The 22,417-nt window shown below is 38.2% G+C and overlaps 1 protein-coding gene across 1 annotated transcript in view; it reads right to left on the reverse strand.

Moving 5' to 3' along the window:
- The window catches only part of USH2A (usherin), a 390,454-nt gene that overhangs the window by 105,453 nt on the left and 262,584 nt on the right, over window positions 1–22,417 (reverse strand). The window contains 6 exon segments of the mRNA XM_027788579.2: window positions 1,658–1,770; window positions 3,569–3,771; window positions 5,152–5,361; window positions 7,419–7,582; window positions 10,286–10,408; window positions 13,649–13,983. Coding sequence (XP_027644380.2) covers window positions 1,658–1,770; window positions 3,569–3,771; window positions 5,152–5,361; window positions 7,419–7,582; window positions 10,286–10,408; window positions 13,649–13,983 — 1,148 coding nt within the window.

Raw genomic sequence — 22,417 nt, forward strand, 5'->3', positions numbered from 1 at the left:
ATGATTCCAATTAAAGACAATAAACTGCACAGTCTGTATTATATCTCAGATATCCCATGAGCCTATACTCTACAAATGCATTTTTTCTCTGTCTGATGACAGATATGTATTAAAACGTCCTCTTGTCTACACCAACTATTTTTTTCTGTTTCCCCAAGCTTTTCCTTTTATGGAGGATAAATAAGCAAAATTCATATTCAGCCCAGCACCTGCTGAAGCTGCCAGCTGTACTGTTTGTCATATTTCAATCAAAGCTGAAGCCAGCCAGTCATTTTTATACTGCACAATCCCTACATACTCGAGGACCAGAATTAATGAATTAGCTATTGATTAAATTCCACTCTAGCAAATCCACCGTGGCAAATAAATGAACTACCCGGGGCACGTGTAGGCCACGGCCAGACATGTCCGGGCAATCGATCAGTAGTTAGTATTCTTTTGGGATATAAGAACAGCTGATGATAATATGACATGTAGGAAAAGGCAGTGTAGAAACAGAGTCTGTTTCTGGCTGAGCAGATTATAAAGTAGGAAGGCATTTTTGATCCTTTTGCATTCATGTGTTATGACATATTTAGTCTATATATAATAGCAGAAACATGCACAAGTGTTTGCAGTACAGACAATACAGACAAAGGCATACATAAGTTAAAGCCAAGGGCAAAAGATGAGATTCTGAATTGAGTTCTTATCATCAAACAAGCTTTGACTATATCTGTATGTGTGACAGAAAAACAGCAAGCTTAATTTCACCCTTATACAGAGACAAATGCTGAATTCAAGCAAAATGTAGAAATGATAAAACAGCAAACCAAAGTCCTTAAGAGACTGGAGAAGCAAATCCATTCTGCTGGCCATTTCTGAAGGCTCAGACTGTTATTTTAAAAATAGATATTCTTTTTCTTTCTATAAAAGAAAGGCTGCTAATGAGCTTACTCCACCAGAAGTGCAATAAAATCTCACGAACAATAAGAGAAACACAGGAGGCTAACTGTTTTATTTTGTTGGTGTAATTCTGAAAAATGTGTTAGCAAGCTTAGTTTTAGTCTGTCTTTGGAAGATATTAACTTCCAAAGAATCACTGCACATGTTACTATTTGGCTTCTTCTAAGGACTGCAGATCTGATGATCCCTTTACAATTAAGAAGTTTGCCCATGCCTGTGGGTGTAGTGGATAGGCAGATTGCAAACACTGGTTCAAGGAGACATAGACATGCATACCTCCTAAAGCAGCTTACTAATTCCTACTGTTGTGATAGGTGACTCTTTTTTTACCTGCAATTATTCTAAGTTTCCATTATCAGCATCACATTTCTCCCTGAGCATTAATCTTCCTCCTCTTAACTGACAGCAAAATGTGATAATTTTCATTCCTCTGCACTTCTTCTCTTAACTACTTCCACTTATGCTTTATTTATTATCACAGCACAGCGGTACCCAAATGGGTATGTACAACCAACCAAGGGTGAGATTTCTTCAATTGCACTTTTGGCCAAAAACTCCAAGCCCCAAAACAACAACCATGAAAAATGCTTTCAAAGTGTATACTGGATTCTTTTTTGCACCTTATTCATTTGAGAGAAGACAACCTTACATTCTGGTCCCCATTCCAGCTACAAATCGCTCTGACATACGAAAGCCACCTACAGCATAGTACCTTGAGCCAATTACATGAATAACGGGTGCTGACAGCTGCTTCGGCTCATCTTCCACAGTTGTAATCTGGGTCCCATTGCTTCTCACACAGGCGTACACCGTGCAGGCTTCAATCTGATGAAGAACATGAATTTCACATACTTAGCTGCAGAAGTTATTCAGCTCGGCTACTTGTTTAGACTTCTCTCTTCACCCAGGATTTTATTCTTTTCTATTCAACAGATTTCACGCAGCCAGGAAAATACTGCAGCTTTGAGATAAGTATATCTACCAGAGATATACTGTGCTGTATCACGCTTTCCCACACCATTTAAAAAAAAAAAAAAAAACAACGGGATACATGCAGCCCTCTGGCATTAATTGTTGTTCTCTATTAAATTATCACCAAATGAGTTGCAGTGAATTAGTTTTTCTGCACGTTTACGTAGAATCTGGTGCACAACACTGAAAAAAAATGTACTTTGATTCAGGCCTTGAATAAGTTTCCTACACCTACCATATATTCTGACATAAATAAGGATACTTTTTCCTTAATATTTTCTATTCCTTCATATCTGTTCTGGAAAATTAAAAGTGAAAAATGTAAACAGGAATCATACAGTTTGTTATGAAAAATACCACAGAAATAAAAACTTATTCCTTCAAATTTTGGGATTAAACTAAGCAGGGGCACAGTGAAATAGCTAGTAAAGGATGGTAACATTGGTTTTTTATTGTCAAAAGAGAAGCTACTCAAAATAAACAAACACAAAAAATGAAAGATAATGCAGTAAGATTACCAGTAAGATGCACATGCATCCGAGGTAATATTGTTTCCAGGACAAGAAGAAAAAGAATCAAAAGAAAAAAATAATTAAACTCAGCTGATTTTGGTTTTACCTATTACACTGGAGTCCGGTATAAAGACTAGGGAAGCAGAAGAGAAGAATAATTAACATCTCAAGCAACAGTAGCTGGCTATGGTAAATTAATAAAGAGGGTCTATAAGTGAGGCAGTACGCTGAATTTGCATTGTTATTGAGAAAAGACGAATGTGTTTCCAAGCAGCATTCAGAAAGTCATATGTGTATTCATGGATGGAGGTTTGCTGTTTCAGAGGGGCAGGAACATAGAAATCTGTTACAGTATGCCTGTCTATGATGTTTATTTATGGCATGTACTAACTGGATGCAAATTTTCAGAACGTAGTATACCTGGTACTACTAAGTCCTTCTCATATATAATGCAAAACTAACCTGAACAAAATAGACAGGAATAGTTAAAATTGTGTCAAACTGCGTATCTTAAATATATTAATAAAACTTAGGGATAGAAAGATTATATTTTTTTATTCTGCACGCAGCGTTTTGCCTTTCATTAGATATATGAATAGAGAAGCAAAGATAGAGAAAAGGAAAAGCAAAGAAAAAATATTGTACTTATTAACAGCATGAAAAGTACTACTATGATTTCAGAAATCAGCTCTGCTTCCTCCTCAGAAGGATAAGGAGGGAAAAAAATGATAAAAGGATGACAAATGCAACATCATTATTTCTCTGTGCTGATATATTATGCATGCCTGATGTTTCTAAAACAATTGCAATTTTCTTTTAATGAGTAGGAGTAAAATCTTTGCCTCTTTGTAATATATGTTGGGGTTTTGCTAATGTTTTAGCACAGAGCATTTAGGGGAAAGTAAATGGAGTTTTGATGGTTTGAAAAAAGATAATGGAAATTTGTATTATGAAAAGTGTACACAGACCTAAAATATGCTGAAAATAAATTTATGCCTTGTATGTGTATGCACACAAACATCAGTGCAAATATATGTCCACGTATGTAAAGAAATTCACGAAAGAATATTCCACTTGGAAATACACATATTTTGTGTAAAATTAAAGTATATTACACAACCCAGAAAAGATATTCTAACCTGGATATCATACACAGTGAATGGAGACAAATCTGCTAAAAGAAAGGACCCCGGCTCGTTCATTCCAGTCTTGTACTGCTGATTATTTACATAGATAGAGTACTCTGTGACAACACCATTCGGATTTGAAGGCGATGTCCAGATGACACGTACAGCTGTACTGTTGATGATGACAACCTCTGGAGGGAACATGCCCTCAGGCTCTAGAAATAAAGGAAGAAACTGAATAAACTCCAGCTGTCTCTGCAAAAGCACTTGTTTAACCAAATGCAGATTAGTATTTAGGTTTAGCAAAGGGTTCACTGCTTATCTGCTTTCCTCTGATGAAGTTATCACAGTCTGTAGTCTTCTGTAAATTGGCTTATTATACTCTCAGTTAGAAACCATGAGAGCCGATGGTAAAATGCTTTATACCAGCAGCATAGTGTCAATCATCAGTAGTATGCGGCCAGTGTGATATGATGATAAATTACTCACCCATCTGCACTGCCAAAATACAAATATTATTTTTATGTCTCTCCCAATCCTAATCCTTTAAAAAAAAAAAAAAAAAAAAAAAAAAAAGAGAGAGAGAAACAGAGCATTTTGCTTTTAAAGCAAAACTTGAGACCAAAATACTTTATGTCTGGTGGAACGTGACGTTATCAGCCTCATAGCTGAAGCAATATGAAGCAATATGCAATATTGTCATTATGTAAATGGTTTTGAATGTTGATTACTACAGGTGATGAAGTCTAACACTTAAAAAAAAAACCAACCCCCAAACTCAAAACACCTTCCTTAGCATTAAATTACATAATTATCTAAGCATGTCAGAAATAACTATGCAAAGACCTATTTTTATCATAAGAACCCATCTTTACCAGTTGAAAAATCACCCTTACGATCCATTTATTTTATAAACAAAAGGTGCTGACCTTTGGCATCAGAAAGGAAATGGAATACTTACTTAAAGTGCTTTGCTAATGACCTGGAACACTTGCTTCTGAGGTAATGATATTATAATGTTTATAATGAGACTTTATAAAGCAAAAAGATTAGAAAGACCATTCTAAACACATTTCAGGTGCACATTTTTTTTATTATTATTTTATCCTCAACCTCTCCCCGCCTTGCACTTGCCCACTAGCATAAAAATGACTCATAAGGAATTTTCTTAGAGGCTGAAATTACAGCTAGAGTTTCTGGTGACTCAGGCAAGGCCCTGTGTATGACTGTCATGTCAAAAGCACATCGCTTCACAGAGCAAATCTTTTAAAACCCCCATTAATTGTTTCTAAATTCCACCATTTATTGATATGAACTCAGTTCCAAACTTAGTGCACACAGATAGGAATACGCAGGAGAAGATGAGAACAAACTAGGTTAATATCTGCTATTAGAGCTTTTGCTTCTGTCTCAGTGGGACCATTTATTGATCTACCACACGATGACAACCAGCACTTAAGCATTTTAGCGTTTTAGCCCTTTTCCCTTTTATACCGGAAATTTTATAATGGAAGGATGACTGATCTCAACCCTAACAAAAATCAATCAATTTCATTCTCAGATTTTAAGCCAAGCTGCATTCACTGCTAACCAACCTCCATCTAAGGTAGTCACATGCACAACTTCACTGTTGATGGTGTGGGCTCCATTAAAAACTTGAAAAAATATCTGATAGTCTGTGTTGGGCTGCATATCACCTACGACTACAGAGTTTACATCAGCCTGGATCCTCAGAGATCTTCTATCATCAGTAGAATTCAAGAAGAGGGTGTAATACACAACATCTCCTTGCAAATCTTGTAGTGCTAAGAAAGGAAAAACATTGGGAAATCAGATGGGAAATATTCAGTCAGCAAGTTTCTTATCAACAACATCTACTGTGAAGAGAAAAACAAATTTTATGCAGACCCCCTTATAGAAAAAACACAAAGAATCCATCGGGTGCCTTCAATTTCATCCTTCTAAGCAGTGATGCAGACTGCTCTTCCAAACTTGTAAAAATCATTAACGGTTCATCATCCTATCTAATACCGAGAAAGCTTTCTCTAGATAGCCCTATGATGACAATGGAATCTGTGAAGTAAGCAGATAGGTGAAACCCACTGCTAGCAGTGGTAGGTGGACCTTGCAGCTTGCCACTGCGAAAGGATGGCTTTCACCCAGATAGAAGGAAAAGAGTAAATCTGACTGCTCCGTGGCACCAGTTTAAGATGGAAACCGCAAAGATTTTTTTCCCATTTTGCTCCTTCCCTTTAAACAACACTCCCCCACCCAAACCCAAAAGTACTGAATGCCTGTAGCCATCAATAAGGGCCAAGTGGCTATGCCTGAAATTATAGTTACATTCAACTTTATACAGAAGGCCTTTTGGCCATAGTGAAAATGAAAATCCATGTGTTATTATTTTAGAACATACACGATGTCATCATTAACATGTAAAGCTGTAATACCATCAGAAGCATTACATTTACAGGGGAAAAAAAAAAAAACAAACCAAAAACAGTTCCTCACATTTCTTCCTAAATTGTGTTTTGCCCAGCACTAGCCTCCCCGGGGCGGGGCGGGGGGCTACACAGGGAAGGACATTCACTGGTCTGAACTGGTGGATAAACAAGGATTCCAGGCAACTCAGATGCAGTCTGTTATCTGTCCTTTGTCAAACAGTTTCAGTTCAGATCTGAACAAATGCAACTGCTTTTCCAGTAGGAATCAAGATGAAAAGAATAATTATGACAAAAACTTTAAGCACTAATACATACTGCTTTAGATGACACACTGTACCACTGAACAGGACTCAGCTGACTGGCAAAGAGCACTGATAAAAGCCAAAAGCATATTTTCAGATTTAATAATGCACAGTTTTGCTGTAGAAATTCTTAATCAAGAGTGATATGTTATTTTTATTTTAAGTGGTACAGATACAAGTTTTAAATCCTTAGAAGTCAGAAACCTTCAGTAGGTGTTCCAGAAAAAGAAAGATAGCAAGGCAACATACATTAAGGACTCCAAAGTTCCCAAAGAAAACCATTTGAAAACTAACATTATGAAAAAAATGAAACATGGGTATACAAAATAGTTAATATGCTTATCGCAACATAAGTAGTAATAAAATATTATGATAAGGTTTTCAAATAATGAATGGCCCTGTCTTGGTGTTTAACCTTTGCGTTCATAAACATATATGGAGGAATTTCCAAGGTATGAATGAAAATAAAACCAGATTGCATTACCTACATCTAGAAGGTCAGGGGTTTAGATTACTAAGGTAATGAAACTTCAGTGAGCTGCTTCAGATCTATTACATTTGTCAGTTTTTATAAGCATGCTTACTTCAGGCATGCAATTATAAAATAAAGAGACTACATTTGTTGCAATTCAGCACCCAGTCCTTATAAAATCATTTGCATGTAAGTCATGAAGAAATTCCCCGCTGCTGTATTAGCAAACCAAGTAGAGAAATTGGCTAAATTCATTTTAGGGAGCAGAGCCAAAAGAGAGAGAAAGGGGATCCTCTCATCCTGAAGGAATGTACATGTAAATTTTTACGCAGAGAGGAAATATACCACAAAGACAACAGGATTTGGTGTACTGCTACTATATAGATTTCTCATGAGCTCGCATTAACCATTTCTTCACTTTCACTATTCTCATTCTGCAGAAATAACATATAATACATACGAACATGACTGAGAAATAGCAAAATGTGCACCTTTTTTCTCCCTATTTCTTTCCTCTCCTTTCAAGGACACTTAGGTATATTATAAATCAAGACAAGGACTGTTTCCTATGAGAGCAAGGCAGACCAGCATAAGTGATGGCAGGTTAGCATCTAGTTACTGGAATAAATACTAAGCACACTTACTTGGTTTTGACCATTCCACTTCTACCGCAGTATGATTAACAGCATGTGCAATGAGGATACTTCCTTTCTCTGGTAATCCTGCTAATGTAGTAGCTATCACTTCTTCACTTGATGTATATCCTACCTCGTTGTGCACTATGAGCTTGTACTCGTATGTTGTGTACCTAAGACATTTTAAAAATAATTAAATGGAACAAAAAATGCAGACGGAGAAAACATTTGCTGTAAACCTTCTGCCTGTGCCAAAGTTTTGTTGCTTCTTCACCCCCAGTCCAAAAAAATTCAGCTGTATGGTTCGTACCAATGAAGACTCTATAAGAGGTGTCTATTTTCTGGAAATAATTCAGCATGATTAACATGGTAACAAAAATAAAACACAGTATTTCACTTCTTCATAGTTGTAGCTTCTGAGGTGTTGAAAGATTATAGCTCAATTCAATATGTAATTACAGCAGTGGCAACCTGCCAAAATTTGGATCAGAATTTAATCAAATGAGGCTTTTTTCCTCTTTTGGGAAGCCCACTGATTTTAACTTGCAGAGTCTCATTTGTAAAAGTGATTCACCACACAGCCAGGACTCTCCCACTACAAAAACATTAAAAAAAAGTGCCTAGGAATGCAAGCTTATTTAATAAAGTGATTTTCTTCAGAACTGTACTTACACAGATTTATTAAGCTGTTTATTCAGCTTACACAGATTTATTAAATACTTCATGTATCTTTAGTAAACCAAGTGACTGTCATTCCATAATTTCTTCCCTATATCAAATGGCATATTAATGTAATTTAAGTGGGATTTCATAATCTCAGATTTAATTTCATCTTTAAAAGCCTCACACAAAACTGCACAAACACAGAAACACAGGATCACCTTGTTCAAATTTTCACTGAATCTGCAACACTTTGGGATAAATGTCTACAAAATCAATAAAGCAACATACCATAAATGCCTAATATTTAGAGATTTAGCTACAAAAAGTCACTCACACTTTTTTTTTTTTTAACTGCTACACTGTAGCACCTCATATTATGCCACCATCCAGCCTGATTTTCAAAAGAGCTAAGCTTTAACAGTCCCACTGAGAGGAAAGCAAACTAAAGCAAGCTCACTAGCTCCAACTATAACTATAAGCATTGTAGAACGGTGACAATATACATATCACATCTTATTTCCCTCTCTGAAATTTCTGTTGCTTGCAAACACGTAGTATTTTTTTGGACACTCTAGTACGTGTGCAATAAAAAATGAATGGAATCTAGTCCTGCAATTTAATGATGAGAATTTGAGATTAATTTTTGGATCCATATTTCCAACAACAAAAATAAAAGAAGTTTGGCTTAGCCTGGAAATGGAAAAAAAAACCCATCTGAGAAAAGTCATTGTAGAATTAAGACTTCTGTCAGGAATATAATAAAAATTCACTAATACTGAAACATGCTTAAAGGATGACGTAAGTGAAAATAGATGCTGATATATGGATTTTTTTTCTGTGAAAAATAAGGCTTGAGTCTCTCTGCAACATCTTCTCTCCAGCCACAAACCCACCCTGAGCTGTTGACTGCAAAAACATAGCTGCAGTTTGCAGAACCCTCCCAAAAGGAGTGTTCAGGTGTGTCTGAGGGTTAGACACACTTTTCTGGCCATAGCTCATTCAGCCCAAAAGGTCATTGTGCCTGATGACTGGTCACTAACGCCCTGTCACAAATTATTGCTCCCTCTGAACGGCTAACATAACCACTGCACACATCAGTGCTGCTGAAATGAGCTAAACTAAAACCAAAGGAAACTCTACGTAGAATTTCAAACATGGTTGAAAGAAACAAATAGACACTTGAGCAGGATTGGGTAAAAGATCAGTTACTGCAATGGATGAGAAAGCAGCGCGTTTCAGCAAGTAGGCAATGACAAGCCAGAGGCAGTAACCCTTGGCTTGGTTCAAGTCTATACAACCGTCAGGAGCAGAGGTCACATTCTGCTGGTTCACATTGTGCTCAGGAGGGATGCTCACACAACTTTTATCAAAGTAGAAGCAACGTACGGATATTTGAGGGGCAATGATTGACATGCAGTCCTCATAAAGCATGCCAGCACACAAGCGCAGAGAACACTCACCCCCGAAATCATTCATGAATGTTTTCCTGAGACTTTAGTGAAAAAAAACCCAATGCAGAATCGATGTTTACTCTTCCATTACAGTTTCTCAATGTGTGTGTTTGCTTCTCTTAAGGGTGGTAGAATTGACTTTGAGATATGGAAACTAGGGTTGATCAAGACCAAATGCCTTCCTCTGTAGGTCTGTTACTGAGAAGCAGAACCCTCCCTCCATTTCCCCATTCTCAACACTCTGCATTTAACTATAATGAAACTAACACAAAGCTGCCTATAAATTAGGTCTGCTGAGAGAGCGATAAATACCCTTCTTGCCTTTGGAGATATTAAAGCAATCATTAATTTGCACTTTTAAACCCAGGTAAAAACAACGCTGAAACCAAGTTTCAAATGTTTCCCAGCTAGGACTTCTCAAACGTTCATTTTGCCTGTGCTATGACTTTGTCAACATACAAATCTAGAGCATATGTACACATAAATCTAAATGGTTTGATTGCATGAGCATATCAATGCTAAAATTTCACAAGATCTTTATTTTCATTTGTTTTTCAAAGCAAAACAATATATGAGTCAAGAATGACAGACTAATAATAAATCCCTGCATATTAGAATGATTAATAACAAAGATGATGACAAAAAATATTTCATTACATAATTAATATGTTCACTACATAAAGACACAAGAAATACTTTGAACTATTAAACATACACTATACAAAATGCCAGCATTTGTTTTTATAGTTTTTGTAATCTCACCTGCTAAGACCCTTATCTTCATAAAACCACTGAGTTCCTGAGTAAATATTGTGCCACAGATTTAAATCTTCAGGGGGATTTGATGCAAGTGGTTGCTGGATTTTACGTCTCAGGAGCTCATATCTAACACAAAAGACAAGCAGAACACCAGGATTATCTCAACTAATGTTATTACACAAAAAAAATCCCACAGTTGTTTTTTTTTTTTTTTTAAAGGCACACATTATTTTGTTTTTACAGCTGTAAACTTTCTGAGATAGACATTCTTTTTAATGTTCATGATTTAAAACATTCAATTACTTTAAAAAAATGCTTTAAAAATGGAAAATAAAGTACTTCCATTTGAAAGAATGAGTTTAATGATTTAGAGATTTTAAACTTTGTGGAAATGCTATGAAGATCAAGACCAAATAGCCAGGTAATAGCGTTTTATGCAGATTTGACTGATGCCACCCAATATGCACAGATTGCTCCAGAATATGAAATGACACTGTCTCTTTCTTACAAATGTGCTGAAACATATCACATTGCTATTACTATTTTACTGGTAGTAGCAACTGAAACGCGCATTTGTGTTTAACTTGCATTTGCAAATAACTGTAGTGTAAATTATGAGTGACAAACAGGCGTAGAATGAGTTAATTTCTCCATCCATCTGTAGATCTTAGCAAGGCACCTTTGTATTTGGGTAGACATTCATGATATGAGCTTGAAAGACCAAACTATTTCATCCTGGGTTTAACTGGTATCTGAAGCTGTACTCCTGTCTCTGTTCCAAACAGCAGGTCAGCTAAAGCCCATCTTTCATCAGCTCAGCCATGAGACTGCCTGATTCGGAAATCATGCCTTCCACCCCATTCTGCATCACTCACTCTTCATCATCTTTTATATAAAATCTTTATGAAATTTAACCAAGATTAAATCACCTAATGTCTACACAAACTAAAGGGGATAACATTGTATTTTGCATTTCCTCATCATCCTAGGGATTACATCAAAAACTATAAAGGAAAAAATTACATAGATTTGTTCAAAATCTTTAGGATTATTCTTCTTTATTACATGTCACAGGACTCTTTAAATAGGACTTTCATTTCAGTTTGACAGTGGTGTTTTCTTTGTGAGGCGCCATGCGTTTGTACTCTTCCCACCAGTTATAGAATCACTCTGGAATTGCTTTCAATGGTGAGCTGCAGTTTTTATCAAACTATAGTTACGTCAGGGTTCCCACTTGTGCCCAGCAAATTAGGGTCATATGCATATATATTCATTTAAATAGGCAACTTGACTCTCTGAAGTGCTGAGCTCCTGTGTGTCAACCTTTTCCTGGCCCTGTTTCGGAAAGGTGTTACTGTTAAATTCCAGCCAAAAGCATGTGGATACTCAGGCAGCTCTTAAGGACTCTCACTTTTAGGACTTATTTATGAAAACATTTCCTTCTGTGTTTAAGCATTCTGCAGAATGCCTTGCTGTGGGTCTGTTGCAATGATCTTTCTGGCCACTGGCCTCACGAGCAATTTGACACTTTTCCATGTTAAGATCATCTCCAGTCTGATGAGGAAATGCTGAACAATGCCATTCTAGATTTCAGACCCTGAATAAAGAGGGCACTTAATAGGTACTGCAGACAGTGATTTTGCATTGCTTCAAATCCAGAAATCAACTGAGGAGCCTTCTTACAAGATAGCTGAATCTTCCTGTGCTCCATGGCTGCTAGGATGTATGTGTGTAACTAAACTTTGACCCCTGATTTTGGGAATAATTCTTAACAGCTACAAACAAGCACTGCACCACTGACCTTAGTGATGCCAAACCAAATTAATGCAGAGGTTGGGAGTACAACCTCAGAAATTAAATAGTAAAAACTAATTAATCTCCAACTCTATCAAAATATTCAGATGACTTTCTACCCAAAGAACAACTCACACATGAGTGGTTCATCGGCATCAACAGAACCCAAAGACATATCACTACAGTTTTATTAGGAACAGTCCTGGCATAATCTGTCCAATACATTTCATAGACAAGTCATGAAAAACATCAAAATCTTTTTGAACACTGAATGGTGATCATGTGTAAATCACCCCCACTGGCAGCTGCTGCTGCTGCTCTGCTTGCTGCAGACTTCTTGCTCCATCATGCTGTACAGAGCAGCTGCTTCAGTGGTTGTTCTTGTTGAGGGCAGCATGGCACACCATGAAGGAAATGAAGTCTGCAGATGTAGGTCGTGCTGAATTACTTCAATAATCTATGGTAAAATGGTCATGTTGTTAACCCAGAATAACAGGGACTGCTTTTCAAAAACTTCAAATTTTACTATAGAGCAATCATCATTTCATTCAGTTGTAGCGTGCCCTAATTAAGCCTAAAGAAAGAGTCAAGCTACTGTGCTGTAATAACACATGCAACTGAAACAGCATTACATGATAATTATCGAACCCACCAGTGCACCTAGAAGAGAGCTACTAACCAGACCATATGGACTACAGAGAGATAGCTCCATGCACAATGTTTCACAGTACGTTAAAGCACTAGAGTGAAAAAATAGTTTGACATTTTTCATTGTATATATATATAAAGATATATTTGCCTTTATAAATCTTCATGCACCCAAATCCATATTTTTTTAATGTATATACACACACACTCAGTAATCGACAGATTCAAGTCAAGATCCCTATCCCAGCATTCCAGACAAATCTCAGAAGAGATGCCTTTCTCTGGTTCCTGTGGTGAGATCCAGCCTGTGACACTCAGCACTTCCTTGCATTTCCCATTTTTGCCTCTGCCTCCAAACCTGTAGCATTTTCATTTCCATTTTTCTCACACACTCCATCATTTGCAATTTATTAAGTGCTTAAGTTTTGAAGATTATTTGATGTCATCGCACTTCCAAATAGTTACTTTATGTGGAATAATCCATGCAGAGTATTGAGAATGTTGGGTGTGTTAAATACTTAGGTCCACAGAGATCTCATGGTTTTCTCATTATTTTGTTGGTGGAACCTGTTGCCTGAACTCATCACCAAAAAGTGGCTTATGCTGCAGCCCGAAACAGTTATGCCTTTGGAAATATCCTGCGCCTGCTCCATCTGAAAGACCCAGAGCCTTCCAGCACAGACACCACTTGCTTTTCATAATCCTGACCCTAAGTTCAAAACAATTCAGAGCTCATCCTGCTATCTGCTTCTAGACATACCCACTTTCCATGAGTCCATCCATTGACTCCTGACCCCTAAAAGAGGAACTTCAAAATATCAGAAATTAAGAGATCACAACCAAGTTTGCAACAGTCAGAATTTTCTGAGTCAGATTTAGGTAAGGAGAAGAAAACTGCTATCTCAGTTGCAACTAAGAGCTTACCTCAGATGAGGGCCATTCGGTCTTAGTGGTGGTTGCCAAGAAATGGCAATAAAGGACTCACTGATTGGAGTCACAGACAATGGACTAACACCCTGAGGAACTGTCGAAGGTGTAGTCACACTTGTAGGCAAACTCTCTGTGCAGCCTCCCAGAAAGCCATCACCTCCAGAGCACGCTATTACAGTGACCGAGTAGTTAGTATAGGGTATAAGATTAGTCACCAAATGACTTAACGCTGATGATGTGTTCCCAGTAATGACAATTCGTGGATCAGGCATGCGAATTTCATAGTTAAGGATTTCGCCATTCTGTATCAGAGGAGGTTTCCATGAGACCTAAAGGAGAAGAAAAAGTAAAATAATTTAAAAGAACAGATTTCTTACAGTCAGAATGCAGAAATACAGACACAGCATGCTACAAACGGACACCAGCAGGATCTGAAGATGTGCTTTTCCTTCTTCATCAAAAACGACTTTATGTATGACCTTTAACTGCAATTTTATTTTTAAGAGTACATAGTTAGAAATCTTAACCTCCTTTAATTTTAGTGAGAGTTGCAGTAACAGTTGTAGCCATTGTAGTCATCTACTATATAGCTTCACCAGTAAAATGTGAATGCTCCACTTTACTTAAAATTCTGTGAGATGCTCAGATGCATTAGCAAAAGTACATTAATTATCGCAAGAATCCCTAACTGTCATTTATTTTCTTAGGGTCTATTAGCTGGTGTGCTCACCTCTTAGTGGCAGAGTAAGAAGAAATTTTATTTTGCATTTGCAGTTTTCAGGAAGGTGTAACTCTATTAGCCCCTATCAGAAACAAGACTTATCCACACTCTTTATATGATAAAATATGTAGGTTTTCTCTTTTATTTTTCAGTAATAAATTACAATGATAAGCATCAGACAAAAAACAGGGACAGTTTTCCATTTTTAGAACTATAAAATTATGCTGATAAAGCTTTAGCAAAAAACCTCTGCAAGTTACATACAGAATTCATGGTGTATATATATATACATGCTGCTATGCTTACTGTGGTTTTAATGTTACTAAACTGAGGTTAGGTGGGGAGGGTTAAAATTTTATTTTTTTAAGTATAACATTATATATATTTATTCTTACCAGTTTCAGTGAGGAATCACACTTAAATCATTGTACCATAAAATGCAAGGATGTTCTCAATTCTTTTTTCAGGCTTTTTGCCATGGCATCATGACAGAGGGCACTTCAGACTAACACAACGAGGACACGAAACTGTATTAAAGCCTCAAAGTTTCATGAAAGTAGTGTTAGAGCATCATCTATCAATCCTTCCTCCCCTAGATGTCCCAGTGTACGAAGTATACCAGCTTTGCTTTGCTCATCTCTGGACTCTTTTCCTTGCCATTGACCCGCTCATCAATAATGATTGCTGCCTCTTTCCCTCCCAGGCACGGGATAATCAAGGATTGAATCCAACATCACAAAGAACACAGAAATGGAGAAAGCCTAGATGAAGGTATGTGCAGAATAAAATGAACAAAGGTAATACTGAAGCGTTAAATAATAATATCAAGATACTTTAGTTTCAGTTAAGTTGAACTTTTTCCTTAATTCTCTTCCAGCCTCCAAAGTATCTTTAAAAAGGTATACACACACAATTACACATGGCCGTGGAAACAGGGAAGCTTGATTTATCAAATAATTTTTAAGGACCCTTAGGGATTAAGAAGTATTATATCTTAGGTACAGAAGGACCTCTCAGGCCACCAGACTTGTAAGAAACCTGGCAGCAAAGTACTGGAGAAAGCTGAAGGATTTTGATAACAGAATCTGGAATACTATTAAACAGAGAATTAGAAACAGGGTGATCTTGAGTAAAGACAGCACAAACAAGATTATTGGTGCCCACATAGGAAAGGCTTAGCTCTGGCTAATTACCAATTGCTGTATTCAGATTTCTGTTACTTCTGGCCCCAAATCATGATCAAACAAATAAAGAATATACTATCAATAAAGCAATGCAAAATTTCACAGAAGGCAGGAATCGATTCTGTGCCATTCTCACAGACTGAGCAAAACTCTCATTTTGAAGTAGTTGATGTGATCTAGCTGTAAGCTTAGGAATCAGAGGAGAATGGATGATTGGCACAGATGACAGAAAATGTTTTCAAGTGCAAGTATGTGCTGGTTTGGGCTGGGATAGAGTTGATCTTCTTCCCAGTAGCTGGTATGGGGCTGTGTTCCGGATCTGTGCTGAAAACAGCGCTGGTAACCCAGGGATGTTCCCGTTACTGCTGAGCAGTGCCTACCCAGAGCCAAGGGCTTTTCTGCCTCTCACACCGCCCCCGCAGCGAGGGGGCTGGGGGTGCACAAGGAGCTGGGGGGGGCACCGCTGGGACAGCTGCCCCCAGTGACCAAGGGGATGTCCCATTCCATATGGCGTCATGCTCAGCATGTAAAGCTGGGGGAAGGAGAAGGAAGAGGGAGATGTTCAGAGTGATGCCGTTTATCATCCCCAAGTAACCGTTAGATGTGATGGAGCCCTGCTTCCCTGGAGCCTGCCGACGGGAAGCGGTGAATGAACGCCTTGTTTTGCTTTGCTTGTGTGCACCGCTTTTACTTTACCTATTAAACTGGCTTTATCTCAAGCCACAAGTTTTCTCACTTTCACCCTTTTGATTCTCACCTACATCCCGTTGTGGAGGGACTGAGCGAGCAGCTGCGTGGGGTTTAGTTGCTGGCTGGGGTTAAACACAACAAGGTCGAAAGCATTCAGGCCAGTCAACTTCAGGTGACATTTCCAGTTCCCAGTACTATTTGTTGCTACCATACCACACACACAGGATGCATTGTATATGTCACAGAAAGATGGGAACATGCAAGATTCACTTTTGTTTTCAGGGACATATCTCTGAAGTCACTGCAAGAAGCACAGAAGACTTTCAGGTCTGACACACTACAGCAAAACACCCATTTCTGCAGCCATAATTATGTTATTCTTTTTTGAGGTGTAGCAGCTATCCTGAATTTCTGCCTTGGTAAAGTGCAACTAAAGATAACATATTTGAGGTTTTTTTTAGGAATATTAATGAAGTAAATCTGTCATTATAAGTGAAAAAACCCTCTTACTTGTTGCTTAATACAAAGTGGTTTCTAATAAAAGTACTATATGTCAAATGCTTTGGAAAATTCCTAGTACTACTCTCAGAAGAGAAAATTGTCTTAAAATGTTCACCTTGTACCAAATCTTGGTTTATTTCCTGGAAGAGAGGAGGAGTTATTTTTTAATTACATTACATTTTAGATGCCTAACTTTTATGTCTAAAGCCATAAAATTATTCTAATAGAACTTGCACAAGATTCATCATATATTGTAACACCTTCACATAAAGGAATGGATTAACAACATGGGCAGGAGAACAGATGCTGCTCCAGAACCTCAGCTCCTGAGTTTCATCCAGCATGTGCACTAGCTGGTAAAAAATGAATAAACTCCCAGGTGTTACTTCACAGCATTTGCTGTGCACTGGAAGGTAAAATACCTCATACTGTATGTAACATAGATGCTTTGTGGAGCTTACACTGGGAAATTTCTCAACTTTTCCTAAGAGAAACGAAAACCAGGCTGAAGAAAAAGAATATTCCATCAGCACCAAAACACAGAATGCAACTTATTTTTGTCTGGGCATGGATACCTCATACAAAGATATGCACATCTGTTATTGCTTGCCTTTGTTTGGTTGTTTTTACACTAGATAAAGGGATGACCAAGAATACCCACAGTCACCGCTGTGTCACTTGACCTGCTTTGAATTACACATGTCACCTGGGAATGACAGGACATGCAGTCTCTGACAAACCTCTCTTGTCAAGAGGCGAGGGACTGCCTGACCCACACAGTGTAAATGAAGATGATGGAGCCAGCCTGGTTAACACACATGTGGCACTCCTGGACCTCTTCTCCACTTTGATGTGCCAAGTTTGAGGTAAGAGCTTGGCAACACATGAAAGCCGGAAAGCTCGCTAGACAGGCTGTGTTGGAAGCAGTAACAGTTTGTTCATTGATTTGAAGCTCAGCACTGAGACCATGAAAGAGGATGCCCATGAGGAAGAGAGAATAAGGTAACTACTGGGAGAGATTAACTGATTCAATGTAATGACTCTGGAAGCTGTCATTTAAAGATCAAAGCACCTTATTTTCTCCACCACAAAATTTAAAGAGACAGAAATTAGCCATTCCCCCCACCCCCATTAAACAGTTATAACCTTGGAATTTTTTTTTTTTTTTTTGGGGGGGGGGGGGGGAGGGGCGGCGGGGTCAGCAGTTGGAACCCTGCAATTTAATTCTGGGCTATTTGAAGAGAGGCATTGGCACGTGGGTAACTATTTCACTAGTTCAGGCCTGGCTTCAACAGTTTGCTTTTAAATCAGTGTGTTTGGCTTCATTTTATTCTCATTTCTCCTAGCTACTGCTTGTAATATCCACAAACAGAATGTAATAAATACACTACTGAGAGCTTTTCACTGTTGGTCTCAAAGCGCATTGTAAGTCTCAAATTACAAGTATTATTATTCCAGTTTTACAGATGAAAAGACTAAATCCCAGACTAAGTCACGTATCAGAAAGAAGCAAAACTGAAAACAAAGACCTGTTACCCTAATTCTGCATTCCAGCCACTGGACTATAGTCCTCTGCCAACCTCCCAGCCCCCCTAAAAGTAGTTGGGAGATGAATTTCCTCATGAGTTCTTATCTATCTTAACAGAAATTATAGTGGGATTCAGTCAAGAGCCAGTATCACACCAGAAGCAAATCCTGACAGAGGTCGCTGACAATTATTCTCATACACTTTGCACATGAATTACATCCAACTTCAGCAAGCACTACCACAGAATGGTACGATCAAGTTAGCAGTAACAGATTTCTACTACAAAAACTTCTAGAAGCACCTAGCTTGAGCAGTGGAAAAACAGAAAGAATATTTATTTATGATCCTAAACACCTACTACAGTAAAGTGTTTAATCTATATCAAAGGCAGAGGGATAACGCTGATGAAACCCTGACTAGTTCTCCCCACTGTATGATCTGTATCAAATGAGCAAGCTGTGCAAGAAATCACAGTCCTAAAATGTGGAAAACCTCTAGTGTGTAAGTTAAGGTTGTTCCTATGGGTGTTGGAGTATCCTAAGTCACTCAAGCAGCACTTATGTGGCAAATAAACCAAGGTCTCACTGACCTTAGCAGCATTACAAGGCAATCTTCACACAAGGATTGATTGCTCCTAAACAATCTCCCCAATGCACCAGGCATACCTGCATAAAACTGGAAGTGTGGTGAACAAAGTCCAAACTCTTTTTTTTTCTCCCCAGCGTGAAGCTGTGTGGGCTTACTGCATCTCACTTTGGTGCACAAGGCCTGTGTATCAGGATTGTTCATATTCTCAAAATTATGTTCTTAGGCAACTGCAGTCTGAAGCATTTTGGGAATGAAATTGCAACAGAGGGGTTTCACCTGGAAGAGAGGAAGGGTCTTCACACCCTCGTTCTCTACCACACAGTGATCTGCAGACGTAAAACACTGAAGGATCACCTCTCAGTTAGTCACCAGCTTCAGTGACCATGGAGCTATTACCACCACATCCAACGTTCTCTCATCAGAAGCAACTTCACAAGACAGCAAACATTAACGTGTGAGTCAAAAAAGCAACTCCAGAACATGTGCCTATAACTGTAATCCCATAGGAAGTGGAAAATGGATAAAGACGACACCTTCCTTTTCACGGATGATACCCAAACTCCAACTACAGGGCATATTGCTTTAAATATGTCAATGGTATCCACTCCACAGAGCTGACACCTTTCTCACACATATTTTAGTCCCAGCCTATTTAGAGAACAACAGGCATTTAGCAGTCCACTGTTCAGCTTCCAGATTAATGAAGAACAGAAGACAATTATAAAAATAGAGCCTTGTTTATTTGTGTTTGCTCACTTGCATATGCAATTTAGTCATCAATTTGAGAAATAGCTATTACAAAATTTTATCGCTCTGTGGCAATAAAGGATAAACTTCTGCAAAGAAAGAGTGCAGACTGCAACTCTTGAAGATCCTGAAGACATTTTGCAATCTGTAGGGTGGAATATCAGCTTTCTCTGCTTCTACACAAAGAAAAGAATAACAGATGAACTGTAAATTAAGTGATTGTCACCTCTGAGGGTAACAACAAACATGAATGACAATGGAATTAAAAAGCCTACAACCCTTCCTCAGTCAAAGAAGTCATGAAGAAGTACTTATGAAAAAGAAATAATCCATTGAAAAACAATGATGTGATATTAAATCAATATGCAAAAAAAACAAATTAGAAAGAAGAATGACAGTTTGGTGCTACAGAATCAACACAGCCCTTCATTCCTAGCAGGCAACACATATAACATATATTAAGAGAAAAGTCAAAGAAATCCTAATAATTTTTTATTTTTCTCATTTTGTAGCTAATCAAATTGCAGGAAGTTTCTGTAACTGATGTTATCATGAAGGAATAGCAAGGCATAAGAACTATATGTCAATGAAGTACCTATTTCATCCAACCAGGATGGAACGCTTCTCTTACAACTTAAGCACCAAAAAGAAAAAAGAATTCCTTTTCCCTTGAGAGAAACATCAGGATTACGTACAGCTCATGCCAACTTCTATCTTAAGAAAAAAGTTACACAATGAATGACAGGGAATGGCTGCAGCCTCTTCAGTCAGTGGCCCAGTTGGTGGCACTGGTCAGTGAGGGAAAACCATCCCAGCAAACGGGTCAGCAAGCCTCCGGTTAAGCCAATAATCAAGACTAGAGCTGTCTTCCCCAGGTCAAAGCCCTCAAGGGAGAACCACAGCAGGAAAAGGGAAGTCTTCCTATCAAAAGTTAAGTGGCAAAGTTGAAGAATTTGCATACTACAGTTGATTTAGTTCAGCGTACTCAGCCACATAATGCTTTTCCTACACAAAGAATGCTTTTAAATAATTATTCACTGTGTAAACCAGCCTCTTTCTCAAGCCATTCAACCTAGCTACATTCCTGAATGTCATATCAGTGTGAAGTGTGAGATTGAAGCAGCACAGCAATTGCAACCCTTACACGAAAAGGAAACAATTTCTTTTATACTTCTGTACATTAGGGTATAGCAAATCTTGTGTAACAGGAATAATGTTCATGGCATTGGCATATACTAAATAAACGGCTTTTGCAGTTGCTGAATACCTCCACTTCACTTTGGCATTTAATCAGCCACAAAAGCAGTTTATTGCGCAGTATACTCCGCTACCATGAACATTATCAATTCAGCAAATATTAAAAAATATCATGCAGGTGTCACGGAAATGGGTACTTTAAAAATTATCGACAGCTTTATACTTTCTGTTGCACAAAAGAAAGCAAGCTAAATGTTATGGAGAGATATCGGTCCATTCTGATTAAAATTAAATGTGAAAGGAGCACATACGCAGCACAAGTATTTATACCAAGAGTGACCTGCTGTGCTGGTATTTTCCTCCTTGCAAAGTGAAAGCTTTGGTCTATGAAAACAAGCTGTATACTCAAGTGAGTACTATCCTGAAGCGCTTTGAATTCTCCACGTCCTCAAATCATTCATATTGATTCTATGACTAAATAAAGGAATGGAAATATGTTTCTCTCTTTTTTTTTTTTTTTTTGTAAATTCTCCCTATTTTCAGTAGAAGTAAATATTTGTGCTCATGGTTTAGGGATTGGTTGCACTGACAGCTGAAAGCCCCTATCGATCTGCAACTGTGGCTTGGTAAAGGAGCCTCTCACTAATCTTTCCCACAGTGCCCTTCCAATACTGCCTACTCCAGCCTGGGAGGACAGCTCTCTCTAGGGCAAGAGGTAATTAAAATACCCCTCCCAAAGAGGCGGCTTGTTTCCCATTCTCTGCTTGAGTTACCATTGTAGACGCTGAATAAGATGAGAGCGTTGGACAGCACAAGCAGATTCCACAAATTTGATTTGAACACTACATTGGTGATATATGCATGCACTGCAGCTGTGGTGGGCTTGATCTGCTCAGGAAGGAAAGTATGCCTTTCAGGGACTCTCATCAGAGTTTAAAGGCACCAATGTAGAGCAATCCCAAGCCAGATCCACCTTATTTCCACACAGGAAAACTCTGCAACCTCTAAGTGGCAATCCCTGCACAATACTTCACAGCCGTTCCACCCGTGCAGCTAGCATATTTCTGGGGTGAAGGGACAAGAGGGGTTTGCAGGGCAGCTATTCAGAGCTGCATCCGAGTTTGAAAGAGCAGGGCAAAACCCCCAAATGTCTTTAAAACAGATGCTACCCTTGTTCTTGTATTTTCCTAGTACAGAGTATTCACAGAGGCCACAAGATGCCTCAGAGCCACAGCACAGCCCACTGGGTGGTCTCAGAGTCTTGCCACTCTGATATGAACTTGTCATAAAATTGAAGAGGACTCACCACCACCACTAACAAGCTAATCCATTTGACAGACCTGTAAGAAGACCCACAAGTAAGATGAAATCCCATTTCCTTCCTCTGGTGCTCCCATCTGCAAACAAGCAGAAGGCAAGGAAACCCCTGGGTGCAGCAAGCCTTGTCCATAATCTCTTCAGTGATGAAGAGCTCTTCTCTCTCCATGAGCTCTTCTGCATCTATAACTTCATTTCAAATGTTTTAAGAGATAATACATTTTAATGAATAAAGAATAATAAAAGCTAAAACAAAAACAACAACAACAACAAAAAAACAACCTAAAATC

Source organism: Falco peregrinus, chromosome 11, assembly GCF_023634155.1.
Source record: "Falco peregrinus isolate bFalPer1 chromosome 11, bFalPer1.pri, whole genome shotgun sequence".
In the NCBI taxonomy this organism is placed as follows: domain Eukaryota; kingdom Metazoa; phylum Chordata; class Aves; order Falconiformes; family Falconidae; genus Falco; species Falco peregrinus.